Source organism: Calypte anna, chromosome 10, assembly GCF_003957555.1.
Source record: "Calypte anna isolate BGI_N300 chromosome 10, bCalAnn1_v1.p, whole genome shotgun sequence".
Taxonomy (NCBI): Eukaryota; Metazoa; Chordata; class Aves; order Apodiformes; family Trochilidae; genus Calypte; species Calypte anna.
In genome coordinates, this window is record NC_044256.1 from 4719729 (window position 1) to 4738324 (window position 18596).

Here is an 18596-nt window from a genome sequence, read left to right on the forward strand (position 1 = left end):
ACAATAGCCTGGGTTTTGTGATTTTTAAAGGCAAATGGGGAGTTTCCATTAGCTGTAAGTATATATTTCAAAGGTAAAGAATTTATGTTTTTTTTCAAAAGAACTTAATGGTAAAAACCTGAGAAAAATCTTTTCTTTGGACATTTAAACTTGAAAATCTTTGCTTTTGTATGGATAGGTTTTAACATTTACTTGCTCAAGTTGGGAAGTATTCAGTGCCTTAACTAGCACCTGGGTGCAGTGGGGGAGTGGAAGTTAATGTCATGGTGTTTATATAGCTGATGGCTATCGGGAATCCATGTCACTGGAGTGTGCAGTTGACATGTCTCAGACAAGACTGGAGAGACAAAATATTTCCATTATTATTTAGTTAGAAATTGAAATCTGTTCTGGAGAAGTCAAAGACTCTCTAGTACAGCTCCTATCACAGCATTGTGTTTAAAAAGTTACAATGTTGACTTGCTGTTACAAAAATTCAGTGTTACAGGAAATCAAAAACAATATGGAATAGTTTACACTAACTCTGCATTAAAATGTTCCATCTGTTCTTGCTTTAGGTTCTTAGAGAATTGCTTTTTCATCTCTGTAATGCTTTTCACTTCCTATTAGTAAGGCTTTTAAAGGTAGGCACTGAGTTAGTATAAAACCCACAGCTTTTGAGTTTAAACGCCTATTAAAACTAAAGCTGTCTGGAACTACAATAAAAATTTATTTTGGCTACAAAAGACAACTTTGAAACCTAACCCATCTGTATTTTTCCTCCTCCAAACAGTGCAACATCCTGTATAATAGAATATTTATCTTAAACAGAGACCACATATCTTTATGAAAACAATTGTTTCAACTTAATTTACAGGGGGTAATCAGCTCATATTAAAGGTTTCAATATTCCAGCATGCTAATATAAATTGGTTGCAGGAGATGTAATGACCAGAGTAATTCCACAGAATAATCTGAAATCTGAGGTTACGACTGATTTAGAATGTAACCTGTATATATCATAATATAAAATTGCCATTAAAAGAATCACATACAGGCATAAAGTAACTGCAAAACAACTGTGTACATTCAAATGAGGCACATGGCTGCAGGTACACTCTGCTGGTGACTTAGGCTCATGGATGGTGACTTCCAAACTCAGTTACAGGATAATTCCACCAGAATAATTAATTTGAAATAACTGAGCTGGTGTCTGCAATCCCGTGCCCACCAGGGAGATATCCACACATACCTAGCAGGGCTGCTTGCTCAGTGAATTTATTGACTCAGATCAAAACCAAATTGACTCACTGTGAAGAGCAATATCCCTGGGATGCATAAAGCCTCCCACTGCCACGAGTGGGAGTCAAGCTTATCAAGTTGAGACTGGATCCCTGGGGTTTAGCTCCCTGCATACAATAGTTTGTCAGATTTTGAATTGAAAAGGGCTGGGTTTAACACTCTCTAAATATAACCAGCCCTGAAACTCCCACTGAGATTCCTTTCTGCCTGCCTTCAGACAATGAGATAAGGCCCCTTCTCCTGTGACTTCAGTCTGGAGTACCTCTATCATCCCCACCCCAACCCTGATAACAGACAGCTTTGCACATATTTGAGAGCAAGATGTGATCTAAGTTTTGAGGGATTTGTTACTCTTTCTGTAGATTACAGCCTTCCTCTTTGGGCTGAACCTCCTCTGTAACATCTGCATCATACACTCATAGTCAGACATTTTGGCATCCAGGAGACAACTGTCTCCCTTCATCTTCTGGCCAGCTTTTTTCCATCATTTTCGGAACAGACACCTTGGACAACCTCCTTGTCTTCCTGCACTCCTTCCTTTTTAATCCTTCTACTCATCCTCAATATACTTGAACACAGCATCAAAGATGGTGCCCCAGCTTGGCCCCTTCCTCTCTCCTCTTCCCCAAGTATGCCAAGATACACAGATTATGGATGCTAAAGCAGCATTTATATGTGCTGTGATATACATGGGATGTTCTGTCTACTTGCATGTGATTCACATCCTCATAAGCCCACAGGAAATCCCAGCAATATTTTTCCAGGCAGATCTCCTGTGCTGAGGTGCCGAGCACAGCAGGGGCTGGAGGAAGGAGCCATTTCTGCCTTGGAAGTACTGCAGTGTCAGTGGGAAGGACAGACCAGCAACCCCTCTTACTCAGGTGTGGTGCTTTTCCTCAGTGACAGAGAGACAAGGAGCATTCTCCCAAGTATTTACTCGCATCTTACAGTAACACATCCAGAAATCCCCTTACCTCAGTGGATCCAGTAAAAGCAATTTTATCTATGCCAACGTGAGAGGCTATGGCAGCACCAACAATTGGACCAAATCCTGGCAAAATGTTCACAACTCCTGGTGGAAATCCAGCCTGTCAAAATAGGAATGAACGAAGGGACGCATGATTTATGAAAACTGACAGAGCATGTAAAACCAGGCATGTGCTGATAGTTCCTTCCCCACAAGGAGAGACAGAGACATTGCATATGTCAATTATTCTTACCTCCTTGATGAGGGCTCCCATATAGAGAGCACTGAGTGGTGTTTGTTCTGCTGGTTTAATAACTACTGTATTGCCACAGCACAGAGCTGGAGCAATCTTCCATGCAAACATCAGCAGGGGGAAGTTCCACTGTAGGAAAAAATAAAAGTTGATAGATGGAGAAATATTGCAGTGCTGTTTTGTTTTCAAGATGTCAAGCTGCTACCTCACTTTTCTCAGGCTGATCCTCGACATAAATCTTTTCCAGCACAAAGCAAGGATTTTTTTTTTTAAATTACTGCCATTAAGAAAGCGACAAGAGTGACCTTTTAGTTCTTTCTCTTCTGTTCAAAGAAATACAGCCCCCACCCGCAGTCTTCATAAAAGAATCTTCTGTTATCTGTTAATTTTTTGTAGTCAAAACTTTTTATTTCGATTACTGTTTTGCAATTGGCACTTTTAGTTTCCCCATGACAAATAGTTCTTGCTTCTGATATATTTGGAAAGAACTGTTCATGCTAAAGGATTTCTGGATTCAGAATTTCCGATCCTTGAATACATCTTAAGATATAAAATTTATAATCCAAATTATATAATCCTTAATTGATGGGATTACAAAAAAACCCATAAACGTCAATGCTCAGTCAAAGCATTTCATTTTCTTGAAAACTTCTTCCTGAGGAATTTTTATGGAAGATGTTAAAAGGACAGCAAAACCAAGTTGAGAAACACTCTTTGCTGATACAAAATCTTGTATCTTCATTATTTCAACCTAATTTAACTGCAGCAGCAGATGTAGTTTATTATGTTAGTTTGATGCACAAACAAGTTGTGGATAAACAGTACCCCAAGCCTTTCTGCCTCAAGGACTGATCCTAACAGGTTAAGTGGATGGTCCTGCTGATTTCAGTGGAAACGCCAGAGTAATAAAATAGCTGTGCTTGCACAATCACTCTTATAAATGCATATAATAATATCCTTTGGGAAGAAAATAGAAAATATCAGTCACAAAGAGCCAGCCACTGGCCAGAACGCGTTATTGCTTGATGCATATCAGCTGCCACTCTTGTGGACATCTCTCTAGCCCCTGGCTAGCTTGAAAAAATACACAACTGTCTTTCCTTCACTGAACACCCAATTTTTTACTCCCTGGGTTGTTTATAAACTCTGGAGACAAAGTGATGTTTTAATTCCGTCTCCAGTATATAAACCTGGGAAGGGAGCTATAGGGCCAGCAGTGTGCTGACAGCCTGCACTTCTAATGGTATTGCAGGGAGAGCTCTGACAAGTTTTATAGGGTTGTATATAGCCCTGTTTATGCTACAAAGCTGCCAAAGAGCCTGTGTTTTGATGGAAGGTAGGATGTGAAAGAGGACGAGGAGTTTAGTATTAGGCTTGCTGTTTAATTTTATTTTTGTAATAACATATTTGCTAGTGTAATGGCTAAGTGCATGCAGTGGCCAAGAGGCTGTGCTCTGACTGGTAGCTGTGGAGGAAATCTGTAACAAACAGAGTAGCAGCAGTGTTGGAATAGAAGTGTGTAACATCCATGTGGAAATCTTGGAGGACAGACTTGGTGGGAAATGAGCAAGTATGGTACATGGCTGGGTACCCTGAACATGGAGTTTTACAAATCTAATCTAAGTAACTCCTGCCTTTGGCATGATCTTCAGCTTGTGGTCAAGTCCCTTCAGCAGAGCTCTCAGTTAAGCTCAGTGAGACAAGCCTAAGGGATGTCCAGCAAATTTAGGGTTAGCTGTGTGGGGCTGTCATTTTGCAAATGCTTATCCATGGGCTTAGCTGAAGAAAAGGGAATAGAGCTGTAGGTTCATTCCTTCATAAGGACCACTTGCAAGTCAAGTTTGGAAAGTGTGTGTCTGCAGGATGGGTGTAGCCACAGGCTTTCTGTGCTTTTAGCATGTTTCTCTGCATTAATACCCAGTGCCAAACACAACAGCCACCCCTTAACAAAGATCTGAAATAACAAATATAAACAAGGAAAAAGGGCTTTAACATTGTTTAAGTCATCTCTTCTGGCTGCTCCTCTTTTAATGGAATTTCTGCATGTTGCTGTTTAGTGGTTTTGTGGTTAACATGAACAAAATAAAAAAACATCAACAAAAATTTCAGAGAATGTCCTGATTATTTCCCCAGTGCTTTGTCAAGGAAAAAAAGCTTCCACACAGTATTTTAATAGCTATATGTGAGCCTTCCATTGAAATTTCTGCCAAAGGCAGAAACTGATTCTTGTGAAAAAGTTATCTTCTCAGTGGAATTCCCATGCAGTGTGCTGCAAGAGCATATTAAGGATGTATATTGAGGTGTAGGGGGAGCATTAGATTTGATGAAATGCTATGTTTTTCTCTTGTAACAAATAAAACAAACATTTCGTGTCTTTTATTAGCCACACAATGTTAATTGTAATGCTATGTCTCCTGGAGTTTCCTTTTCTGCTCCAGCCTTGTAAAAGAAATAGCGGGAAAGAATGGAATTAAAATGCATTACATTCTCCCAGAACTGAGGAGCCTGTTAAATCACAGTAAAAACTAAATAAATAAAAAGACTACCACAGCAAAGCATCAATTTTCCATAAGTTGTGTGAACATCCATAACCACCGACAGCATATTAGCACTGTGTTTTGCTTTGCTTGTTTTAATCATGAGAATTCTATGACTTGAGAACTTAACTCCTAATAACAGAGCCTAAACCCTATTAGCATGTTCAAATAAGCATTTGCAGGGAGGCTGTTAAAGATATGTCAACAATATGAGCTCAGCTTTTTTCGTAATGGAAAACACACATAGCTCAGGACCATGTTTTATGTGTCTTTAAAGAGAGTTGGTTCAAATGAAAATAAATAGAAAGTGCTGGTAGAGATACTCACAGGGATGATCTGTCCACACACTCCGATGGGTTCGTGTCTTGTAAACGTAAGATAATCTCCATCTGAAACAGATGAGCATGGTTACTCTCAAGTGCAGTTTGACTTGGCAGAACAAAAAAAAAAAATAAAGGGGAGAGAAAAGCTCTAAGGATCAGCCTTTGATGGCAGTAAAAGAAATAAAGAAGTCATGGAAATGTTATTTCATGAGCCAGCATGGGAAACCTAGGCTCAGGAGCAACCTAATTGTTCTTTCTGTAGAACAAAGGAAGCAGGCATCCTCCCATCAGAAAGCAATCTGCTTTGTTCCTTGGGAAAGAGAACAAGCTGTACCACACACACAAAAAAAGGGCAGTAGCAAGGAAGACACTCACTGGCTTTTGCTGATTTCAGAGTTAAAGAAGTCACTGAAAAGTCACAAAGGCAGCTTCCTGAAAGGCATGACTGGAACACAGCCATACAAAGGTGTGTATATAGTAGGAGATTTGGGATAACAGAGTCACCCCCCCCTTCCCCTCATCTTCCATTGAAGACACAGGCAGTTTGAAGTAATGAAATGATGCACCACAGTCTGTAGACTCCCCCTGAAGAGGGGAAGACTGTGACTGCAGAAGACAACACAAAGGAGAATACAGGGGTCATCATATAGCCAGGCTCTGACAGCTGACTTCTGGAATAAGAACTTTTCAAAAAACTTTTTGTGCAAGGGAGAGGTAAATAAACAAATGAAGGGACCAAGTCACTGGAAACCTGGAAATGATGAAAAACAGGAGATGCTTTGCCACAATATGAAATGATCAGCAGAGGAAGGGAGCAAGAGGACAGGAGATCACTTTGCTCCCATTGTCAGTGTCCAGTGCAGGGGTCTATGCTTCCCTTCACACAGTGTGAGGACATATCAGCATTTGTGCCCAGATCTGCAGCCAACCTTGTTCAGTACTGGGAGAAGACCTGACTTCTCAATGGAGAGCACCTTTTGGTAACCTGCTCTTATGTCCTATGGATCTGGCAGATGTACAGTACATCTGGTATCAATAAATGAGTTAATCCATAAAGCTTCTTGGTTTAAGTAAAGACTTGAGTTTTATTAGAAGGAACTTCTTTTCAGGCCTGCTTATTTCTGTACATCTACTTTACATGGTTTGCTTTGTAGAAAGCTGAGCTGGAGTAGCTAATACATCAGCTGGAGGCCAGATGCAGAATAATTATGAGAAAAGTAACAGTAGTCTGGAACCAAGACAAGAGACAGAACAGAGGAAATAGAGGAGGGAGAGAGAGAGAAGAGATTCACATCAGGAAAAGGAGGAAGAAAATATTTATCAGTCAGTTTGCTCTGTGCTGACAAAATGTCATTGCACCATTTTGATCTATAGATGCTGAACAAGTTCCCAGTGGAGATTAAAATACTGGCTTCACAGGTTGAGCTCAGTTTGCTATTCCAGGTTGTCTTTCACAGATACTAGTGGTGGTTCACAGAACATAGGAATACTCATCAGCCCAGACAAAAGTAAAGTAGAAGTTAAAACACAGAGAAGTAGACATAGGAAAAACTGTGTAAGTGCTCAAGAAGCACCCTGAGGAATCAGCTAAAAATACCAGCTTGTACTTGATGGCACTGTGAGAGGTGGATTCTCAGCCAGAAGGATGGTGACAACGTAACAGTAACACAGTTACGTTAGCACTGTCTGACTTTAGATTGTCGCTGCATAATCACTGCCACATGGCTGCATGCTCCGTAACAGAGTTATAGATACCCTGAACCCACTTGCCAAGTCAGACAAATGGTGGTTAATTCTGCCCAGTGTAGGCAGGATGTTCTTTCTGGGGAGCAATACCTCCCATGCAGAGCTGCTTGCCCTGCTTTCTTCCACTAGACTCTAGACAGCTGCCCTTTTTGACACCTCCTTCCAAAGTTGATCATCCACAGACTTACTGTTAAGATGGGATTTCTGAGGTTGCTTTCTAACAATGTATTTGTGAACATATGTGACTTCAAGTTATTCAGGAGCTTCAGATGCCTCTGGTTAGGCCAAAGATGTCTCTTAAGAGCCACCTTGTCCACAGTGTAAAATAAGCTGTTACCATGGCAAAATAACTCAAGATTGATGAAGTGAATCACTTTTTCTGAACAGTGAGCATAGAAAGCTCTTCTGTGCTCAGAAATTAAATAGGAAACTTTTAAAATGTTTTAGAGTTTTAAAATTAGTTTATACAGGTAATGCTAAAGAAACTTATTATTTTAAAATGCCATTGCTGGTGATTGCTATTCCTACCCTACTGTTAGCTGGCAGCCAGAAGAACATTGTCTGAGAGGAATCCGACAGTTTGGTCCCACATCCAATCTAAAGATTTGCCTTAAAACTTATGTGGTTTCTTTTTAAATATCCATAGCTGATGTGAACTGGCATTTTGCAGTCCTCACTGATATTAAGAGAGTCAGATTAATTTGCAGCTGCTTAGCACCTGGACCAAATATTTTTATTTTTTAATTTAATCAGAAAGAAAGCCTCATTTATTCAGGGATCTCACTTTGGGACAGCAATACCTTCCACAGATGTGTTTGCTCAGATTTCCATCAGGAGACTCTGTCCCGGATATTTTATTTGCATAACAATCATAACACAGCCACAAGCCTCACACAACAGGACACAGCCAGCAAGTGGGTGAGGACAGCCTGACTGCTTCTTTAGGCAGTATCATATTATATATTAATTTAAAGATACATCTTTGCTTGCGTTCAGTTTATTAAATTAGTCTGGCTTCATTCTGTTTTAATTTGAATCATCAAGGTTTTATGCATGGTAGCAGGCAAAGGGCAGCCTGAAGGTTTTAGCGGGTCTGGGAGCAAAAGGAATGTGACTGTAAAATGCACTGTTCTTCTATGTGTCTATCACTTGGCTATTCTTATTTTAGAGGAAAGGAAAACCTCAACAGAAACAGATGAAAGATGGGGAGGTTTCAGATTTATTAGCACACTGAAAAGAAAGAGAAGGAGATTTAATAGGGGTTTTATTTTGGGTTTGTTGTCTTGTTTGGTTTCTTTTCATGAGCTGATAGTAAGTGAATGTAAAGACCATCGTTGTTTTACACTGGCCTTGCTCTAAAATAGCTTTATGAGAATGACAAATTTATGGTGTGAAACTAGAGGAAGACAGAGGAGTGTTTAACCAAGAGGAAGAAGTAACTGATACCCTGAAAAATCTGTGAATGGACTTAAAAATTCTGTGCTACTGATAACTCTGTTTGTTAGCACTGAAGTTTGTATTTACAAAGGCTGAAATGTGCCTTCCTCTCCCCCAGCACGGCCACCTCGCTGAAAAAAAGAGTCAGTTTTCATCTGATACACTACTTGAGAACAAGAAAGAATAAGCAAAGAATATTTATTTTTCTTAATCTGGCAATGCCTTTTGGTGACTGACCTAAGTTCTGTGTACCTGCAGGGCTGAAGAGTGAGAAGGGGGCACTCACTGACCAGGGAGAAAGGGATTAGGAAACAGGAAATTTGCTGAATATATGAATTTATAGTGTGCTCTGCACTTTTGCATGTTTAAATGTGAACTTCAAGCAGCAAAGCCAGGATTTATGAAACTCAGCCTAAATGACTGCAGAAATCTTCAAGAATCCTTACAGGAGACTACACCTGAAACACTATTATTGTCATTTCTTTGTTGAAAATATACAAGTGGTGATTCCCACCAGTCGGTACACACGGGAATTCAGTAATCTGAGACACCACAATGAGTAAGTCTGCAGCAAGACTTACACGATCTGTTTTCCTCCTGAAAATTTTCAGGGCCACATTTCCAGTTTATCTGCCACCCTAACTGGTAGTTCTGTGCTTTTCTGTACAGGAACAAGCTAGTGTAGTGCCCATACCTTGTTACATTTTGGGATTCTATGGGAATTGATGGGAAACAGCAAAATCAATTTCTTTGGGGGTGTGCCTCCCTGGTCTCCTTCAGTGAAGTGTAATAAACACACACGTGCAATGAGCAGTGTGCACAGTGAGGCCAAAAATAATCCATAAAATAAATTTTGGTTTTCCTTATTGTTTTTCTGAAGGTTTACTTTATGCAGGTATAAATGAGTACATTTATCTTAATGACTGCACCTGTGTAAAATCATTGTTTACTATTATGTGCCATTTTGCATCATTACAGCAGTTGGTACATTTAGTCCAGACTGCATATGAATATGTTCACAACAGAAAAAACAGCCTGTATTTGCTAAACAGCTGGGAGGGGGGAGCAGGAGGGAGACTTGTTAAATAAAAATAATGGTAAGGATTTTTTCTTTTCAGATCTCTTTAGCAAAAAATTTAGCAGAATTACTCATTTCCATGCACTCATAAAGATTTATGTCATACATAAAATATAAAACTCATCCCACTGAATATATATGCTGAGGAAGCATATATAACAAAATGTATCTGATATGTATGGATGGATCTGCATAGTAAGATTACAAACTCTCTCTAAGTATGAATTAATTGGGATCCAGTGTTAGCCTCATGTAAAATGATTTGCATAGACAGTAAGAAAATATATATATATACACATATATATATATGTATGTATTTATATATCTAAGCATACCATTTCCTAAACAGGCAGCTAACACTATTTTCATGTCAGGCTTATACTACATCCATTTTTATAGGTGAAACAATATTTAGATGTGGGTATTGACCAACCTCCTTCTTAGAAGGACACATGCAAAGAAACAAAATGCTTTTTGGGGTGTGCGTGTAGGGCAGAACTAGAGCAGGTCAGCTAGTCCAGCCCTTCCTGGCTTTAAAATATCTCCTTCAGCAACACACTACACACTTTGTAAGACCAAAACAAGGTTCTCTTCTACCCCTCACGAAGCTGTGAGTTATTAAGCCACTTGGCCATGAGAATGTGTAGGTGAATACTTGTGCTTTAAATCCCCTTACCTACAGGAATGGTCATTCCATGGATTTTGTCGGCCCAACCAGCATAATACCTCAGGGTTTTTATGACTCCCTGAAGATCTACATAGAAAGCTTGCAAGAAAGGTTTCCCACTGTTCAGTGATTCCATAGTCTGGAGGACAAGAAAAAGTTAAGAGATATAAGCACAGCAGCATTTCTAGACTATTGTACTTAAGTGTTTGGTATCTCAAGAGCTCTTCAATCATGACAAAGATTTTTCTCTTAACCCAGAAGGTTCAGAACAAATATCTGATCCTCTTGTTACTTTTTTTTTTTGCAAACCTGACAAAAGGAGTTTTTCTTAAAAAATCCCAATCAGTTTCCTTCTCAAGTATTCTGGAATGATTATGATTTCAAGAATGTGTGTGCGTGTGTCTGTCTGTTTTGTGGGTTTGTGTGTGTATCCACATGCATGTGCATGTGCCTGTGTGTATTTTGGACCCAATAACCACTGTGTTTTGTTCAGATATATAAATGCTAAATAGCTTTAATCAAGAGCCAAGATAAAAATGCCTGTCAAACTAGGTTCTGTTATGTTAATGATAACAGCTGAGAAGGAGCTCCTTGTAACCCCATATTAATGATCTGAATACATAAAGAGAAGAATGGACACATCCCTCTTTATTTAATTGATGTGAATATAAAAATTTCTCTATATGGCTGCCAAGACTCCCGCTGAGGTCTGAGATATCTGTACTCTACAGCCAGTTTATTTATTGCCATCAAATAAACAAACTCTCCTCTAGGGAAGCTCATAAATTAACAAGCTAATGTCCTTATTTTTAAGTTAATATCCCTATTTTTAAAAGTATCTTATAAGCTATCCTCTTAGGGTGTCCCAAGACCATTTAGCGGAAATAATCCAATAAAATATTCTAGGATGTTGAGTAGCCTAACTGATTCTCAGTAGCTGTCTAATATAATCAATACGAATGGGCAAAGTATGCCCATGTGTAACACACCAACCATCAAATGAGTTTCTATAGAGAAGAATGGAAGCCTAATTCTGCACTGACTTAAATCCCCAGGAGCAATTAATGGCGTTGCCTGCAGTGCAGTTCAGTAAAGAACTTGGCTCTAGAAATAAAAATCAAATGACAGGCAGAGTAAACTTGATTTGCTGTGCACTTCCTTCTCCCTGTGGCGATTTTACAGTATACACTGGTGGTAAGATGATTTAAGTGGTGACAAAGCTGGAATTAAGATGTTCACCAGCTTAGTTCAAAGCACTTGACATGCGGAAAACAACATTATCAATGCCACCGTTCGGACAGCTTCATCTGGACGTGAGTGAAACAGTGCATTACCCAGAATTCATGGTACCAGCTCAGTCTCAGTAAGCATTTCACCTGCCATCTCAAGAATATCTGCACAAATCACTTCACTCAGTCTTCCATGTTTGGTTTTAGATAAGTTATAAGCATGCATAACTGGCACAGACCTGTGTACGCACCCATTCATTTGCCTGATGCCCCATTTAAAGCTCATTTGAGTCAACTGGAAGCCTCACTGAATTTTATAACTTTTGGATCGGGTCTTAAGTAGACAGTCAGCCATCTTAGTCATCAAGCTGAGTCTACTTTTCACTTATAATTCATATTAATACATTTACGAAATATTTTTTTCTGCAAATGTAAACTGACAGGTGATTGGACTTGATTTTCATGTGGCACTTACGGCAAGAATTGCCCTGTCTCTTTCGACCAAGTCTGCCAGCTTATCCAAAAGATGGCCTCTTTCTGATGCATCCATTCTCCTCCAAACTGAACCTAGAGAAAAAGCAAGGCGAGCTGCCCTCACTGCTTTGTCCGTATCAACCTGTCAAGAAGGAAGAAAAAAACAAAGGCACTGAGTAAGTAACATAACCAGGCCTACGAAACTCGCTGCTGTACAACCACAGCCACATGATGGGTTTAGAGACTGTGATTAACAAAAGAACTGTTCAGCAATTCTATTCTGGAGCCACTGCTTTCATCTGTTTATACATTTCTGCCCATTCAGGGGGTGTGTTACCTTGTCAGCTTCCTGGATCTCACAGATCTGCTCTCCTGTTGCTGGATTATATACTGGGAATATTTTCCCGCTTTCAGAATTTTGCCACTCATTATTGATGAAAATCTAGAAAGGGAAGAAAAGTCATCAGTCCTCCTGCACGAACAAGAAGTATATATGTATATATACAAGTATATAATGTATATAACAAGAAATTTGTGGGAAAGGATGTGAATTTTAATACAAGAGAGTTGTAACTTATTTATGCTTGTGAAAAATTACAGTTTGGAGAGTTCAGGCTAAAGGTCAGCCCCTGATGTCTTTCTGTATTCTGCAGTAGTGTCACCATAGAAGCAACAGCAAACTCTAATTTGGTTCAAAAACTGTAACTAAAAAAAGAAATACCTTTATCAGAGAAAAAGCCATGAAACTGCTGGAGACAAGACAAGGATTTGCAGTAATCATTCAATTCAGTAAGTAAACATTTGGTCACTGATACAGCCCAGTCAAGGCTGAATAATCTCAAACATCACAGTTCTCCAATACAGTCAGTAGATTATGGCTTCAGTAATGGCTTGCAGCACAGAATTAACTTGCTTATCTGCTTGTAACAATGGAAATTGTTAAATTCTCTCAGTGTTGACATAATTTTAATTGTCATGGGCAAACCAAATTTGAATTTTAATGGTGCTGACAACAGCTGTCTAGAGAGAGGTAACAACAAATGAAAGTAGATTTTACTGGTCATTGCATACGTGCTATTTTCTCCTGGATTACTTTCAAGGACAGGATGCAATTAGTCAGTAACAAATATGAAAGAAGTCATTAGGAAAATGACTGAGCGAAATGTTTTCCAGGTATTCAGACTCCTCCTGTCCTTGAAATTTAAGAAAGAAACTATTCAAAAAGTCCAGGCTTGGTTCCTTGGACTTTGGGTATCAGTGTTCATTCATTGTATTCTATGAGACAACTTTAAATGTGTAAGGGAAGGTTCTGCCCCCATTGAAATCAATGGGAGTTTTACCACTGACTTCACTGGGGGCAGGAGTTCACCCTAGATGGAAGGAGTGCTCACTGACCTTTTTTGCCTGAGGGATGAAGTTGTGTTTATAGAGACAGGGACCTCTTTCTGGGTAAAGCACAGCAAAGCTCTGTACCCCATACAGATCCTACATACAGGTCCATGAGCAGAAAGCTGGGGGGCCCTCTCAAGAGCCTCAGTTCCTATCAGATATACCCAGGGGGCAGAAACTGGCTATTTTTTTTAGATCATGGACACAGAACAAGAATGAATGATACATTAAATATTGGTCCAGTTCCCTCACAGAACTCCCACAGACACTGGGACAAAAGCCTGTCCCACTGATTAATCAGACTAAACATCACAAACAGCTTTTCCAGAGTAGTACTTTGGCAACTCTTTAATCTTGCACTTTCTGCTGTCTTACAACCATCCAATGGAGATATTGTTACCTTTGTACTCTTTGTACTGGTACATGGCTCAGGTCAGCCAGATGAGCTCAGGGACATGATGGAAACTTGTTCATATTTAACGACTGAATGCTGTCAGGTTGTTGGTTCTTTTTTTTTAACGAAAAATTTGATATAGCAAAACCACAGCAAAAAAATACACATTTCATTTTTTAAATGTGGAAATTATTGTAATACACTATTTGTCTTTTCTAGTCAAAGAATAGATGCAATTATAGATCAGCTGCTGATTTTTTTAGACTTGAAATAGTACAATAAGGATAGCTGAACCAACTTGCTAACTAAATAGTTTAAAAGCTACTCTAACGTAAGTGTTTACAACTTTCCTGATAGCAAAAAAAAAACATCAACATGAAAATGCTGGGTGTTTAAGGAAAGAGGATCCCCAGAGTTTTAATATATCTGTAAGGAAGGAACAAAACGAGAGTTAAGTCGTACACTAGATGAGAAGAAACTGAGCTGGGGAAAAAAACTAACAATATTCTAACAAAAAAAAATCAGCCAACAGAAAATACAGCTGGGAAGCTCAGGACAAACAGTTGCAACACCAAAGAGTATAAAGTGTCCATAAAAGAAAAGAACATGGTGAGGACACTGGTGTGCCCATGCGTTTTAAAGGGAGGAAAGAAACTGCACACTCATTGTTGCATATGAAGGTGATGATGCATCTGCAGTTTGATGTTACCAGACATGAGCTTGCTCAACCTGTTCTCCAAGCCAAATGGCAGCCATATAGCTCTGTTCTTCTCAGCAGGACTTATTAGCTCAGGCTCAGTGCCACACTAACTGCAGTGACGTAGCTTCTGGTTCAGAGCTGACTCATGTGCAGCTGACTCAGGACTTGGGTAGAAGGAACCTGTGCCTGCCTGGAGAAGGCCCTGGTGATACAAAAACTGTGCACAGGAACCAACAATTACATTTGCTTCTATGGATGTGTTTCTGTTGTTTCCTCATCTCCCCTGTGCCCCTTGCCTCAGCCACTTTGCTGTGTGTCCTTCCATCCATTTCAGTCCCTTACTTTCCCCTCCTTTTTCTTTTGGTTTTCAGAGGCAGCTGAACCCAGGACCTACTGCACCCATCCATGGCTTTCTTTGCACACTGTATTTATATTCATTTATATTAGACCTCTTCATGGCCTTGGGCAGTGAGCTCCTCAGATCATGGGTGGTGGGCTCCCTGCTCAGTGATTATACTGCTCTACAGACTGAAGCACTGGTCCCTGTTAGGACATTTCAGAGCTAACCCAGCCAAAACAAGATCATGAAAGAATCACCAGTATGATCTCCAGTGACTAACACCATAAGCTGAAATCCTCTGGTGTATCATTATCACTTTTAGACTGTAAGTGAAACAAAGAAGCTCTGAGATCTGTGACCTCTGTGGAAGAAAGATTTTACTGTCATACTTTCCATCGAGTTTGGTGGAGTTAACTCCATGCCCAGAGTGTGTGGGGGTGTGCTGAGGAGGGAGGGAAGGGAGAAAAGCTTGCAGCTCCGGGAGCAGATGTCCAAAGGAGATGTAAGGATGTTTGTTTAAGGTTACAGTATGTACATAAACACATAGGTTACTTGTGTGATCTGTCTTGAAAGAATAAAACAGTTAGGTCGAGTGCAAGAACCTGAGAAGTGGCAGCAACTGCAATTCAGTACTCTTCCCTTACTGAAGTGATCTGTTCTTTTTTAAAAAGATTTAAAAAATGTTAATACATTCTGATGGGATGAACACCTGTCATCAGGTTTGCTCATACCCAGGACACATATTTGTTCTTAAAATACATTTCCTCATAGGAATATGAAACAGTGCCTTGGAATTACAAAACAGTGCTTAATTCAAGTTGACTGGAACTATAAGGTATGTTATTTTATTGAATGCTTCATTTATCCCCCAGGTTTAGAAAAAGAACAGGAATAGCAAATATTTCAGACAAGACATGGGAAGGATCTATCTGGCATAAAGCTAAGAGTTGGAGGCAAGAGAAATTGCTACTGTTAATGGTTAATGTTAGTTTCTTCCTGTTCCACTTTCTATAAACAAGGTATTGCCTATACAAGCTCATTACTGTAAACTGAGCACATTTAAATTGGCAGTAAAATCAGAATATTTACTCTAGTGCACAAATAAAGTACCTAGTCCCATGTTTTGGACCAGTTTCAAGTCTTGAAATCCAGCAGCTGGCGGCTTTACAAGCAAAACCTTACACTTAAATAATTCACTTTTGAAAGTTTTAGGTGTTCTGTGTCAGGTAGTACCATTCAGGAGATATTCCTACCACCAAGACGCAGATTCTTTTGCAATAAATTTGCATTCATAGGGGCTTTTATAACTCTTCCAGCACTACTGACTCCAATGGCTGTTGATTAAACGTATATATCCTGTACATTTAATCTGACTTTCATTATGGCCACTTCGTAAAAATGCCATGAAATGGACAAGCGATGACACATTGCAAGAACAAGGAATCCCTGCAAAGCCTCAACTTGGGTTTTTTTCTGCCTTATTTATAGTGACCATGCTAAAGGCTAACTCTAAATCAGAGAGAATATTTGACAGCAAATGTTCCTATCTATGGATTATATATAACCCATCCTAAACATCAGATGAAAAAGGGGCAACCCCAGAAAAAGAAGGCCTCGCTTCCATGTAAATCATGCTACAAATTGGACAACACCCACTGAGTTCATTGTTCAACCTCAATTGTGAAGGCTATTCACATTTACTATTCCCCTGGAATCAATGTTAATTAAGGCTGACTAGGGCTATAAATCAGCCTTTGGTTTTTACAACTTAATTCAGCATTAAGCATATATATGTAAATAAAAGGTAACTGATTAACCACTTGAGTTTTCCAGGAGTTACTGAGGTAATTTGTTTTTCTTTGAGTCCTAATGTTACCTTTTGTGATTTGCAGTAAGGAAAAGAAAAAGTATTTAGTATGTCATGTATTTGCGAGGGGGTATTGTGAGTAGCTAAATAATCCAGCCTGTTGGGTGCTATCAACAAAACTGTGCCAAAATGGAAAGGGAAGAAGGAACACTGGAAAACTTTTGGCCCACGTGAACACATAGTTTGCCACTGACTCTCAGCAGGGCCAATAACTGCAGCGCTGTTAAAGCAGGAGGAGAAAAGGCAAACCTCCCTGTTTCACTCAGCTGCCCCTGCCAGGACAGGGATTTGGCCAAGAAACAGCCCCCGGGGCAAGACAGACAATACCTCTTGGAAGAGAGGAATCTGGCTGTAGTTGTGCAATGGTCTAAGGAGAAAACTAAATACTGTTTGTTCAGCAGCAGTGCCACACGAGGCAATGTGCAGAGCAGAGCAGCAGTCAAAGTGGTGCTGGGTGAGGTGTGTGGGTGTCTGTGCAATGGGGAAGTGCCACCCAGTCAGGTGTGACAGTGCCACACAGTGCAAAAGGTGCCTGCATTTACCTAAAAGAACAGGCACAGCCCTCCTGGTGCTGACAGTAACCTCTTCCTCACACACACAGGTTCTCACAGACCTTTTGATAGAACTTGATAGGCAAAGCAAATTAAGCCTTACAGCTACAATATATTGCTTTGGTAGCCATCTGTCCCAGCTGGCTTACTAATAATTAGCAGCTTCCTAATAATTAGCTGATTTCAGACCATACAGGTAATTGGAGTGGGAAGTATTCAAAGTGAAAGGGATGTGTACAGAACCAGACTGAACAATCTGATCTGTAAATGCTGCCATAATAGCAAAGTCTAGAGCAGGGAGAAAAAGGGCAGTGCACCACTGAGGAAGCAAGTACCAAACAATTGTCTTGGTGGATATGTATAAATATAATGAAAATGAAGCACAGAACTAATAACTCCTTTGCAGCACATAGCTGAATGAGATTTGGTTTCACAGCACTACAGATTCCCTCTCATATTCACCCAGGGGCTAGCCCTGGATTTAGAAAATGGAAGGGATTTTTAAATTCACTGGGGATTCCTGCATGCTCACTGCCTCTCTTATTTTTATTGTCTTCCTTTAAAACATACAGAAAAAAAGTGATTTGGGCTCCCTTAATTTATAAGTAATCAACACAGGTGGCAACAATGTAACTTTTCATTTCCTTTCTTGAAAATGTTCTCAAATTATGTGTGAGTGAAATGATGATCTACATTCTTAATTCAGTATTGCTTAGTGATGATGTCATCAGACATTTTCTTCAGGCTCCCCAGCTGTATAAGAGTTTTAGCCCGTGGACAGACAGTGGCCTAGCATCCACCCCTTTGGAGGTGGAATTCTTTTCCCATGGATTTAATAAACAATGTTTTTGTGCTGTTGCAGCTCCAAAGATGTTTTTTTGGTACAGGAAGAGGACTTTAACATCCAAATAATAATGGCTTCCCACAGGAGATAGGGTTCTGGATGGATGGAAGAAGGAATGGGAATTTCCTAACTCAATTGATTTAGTAGCTGGTTATAGTTTCATTCCATCAAAGATCTTTTTTTCATATGTAACTTTCTCCTTGGAGAGCCTCTGACATTAATTCTGCAAGGAGGGGGAGGGGGCATCAGATGCCAAAGTACTTTATAGAAGAACCACAGCTGTTTGGCCCTCAGCATCTTCTCATAGCTGGAGGCATTAAGAACTACATAAAGGACTTTTTTTTTTTTTTTTTTTGGGGGGGGTGGTGGTGGTGCAGGGGGCATACAACAATTTTAGAGGCATGCAAAAAATCCAGCAGCAGCATTTCCCTTGGTAAATACTGCATAACATCACAGATACCCGGGCACCTGTGCCTCAGTCTGGTCAGGAAATTTCATATCCTTTCCCATCTCAGCAAC

At 39.8% G+C, this 18596-nt stretch overlaps 1 protein-coding gene across 1 annotated transcript in view; it reads right to left on the reverse strand.

The window, feature by feature from the left end:
• The window catches only part of ALDH1A2 (aldehyde dehydrogenase 1 family member A2), a 52746-nt gene that overhangs the window by 16561 nt on the left and 17589 nt on the right, over positions 1–18596 (reverse strand). The window contains exons 2-7 of the mRNA XM_008493890.2: positions 12330–12434; positions 11994–12134; positions 10299–10428; positions 5366–5427; positions 2502–2630; positions 2256–2369 (exon numbers count right to left, since the gene is read on the reverse strand). Coding sequence (XP_008492112.1) covers positions 2256–2369; positions 2502–2630; positions 5366–5427; positions 10299–10428; positions 11994–12134; positions 12330–12434 — 681 coding nt within the window. The remainder of the gene's footprint in view (positions 1–2255; positions 2370–2501; positions 2631–5365; positions 5428–10298; positions 10429–11993; positions 12135–12329; positions 12435–18596) is intronic.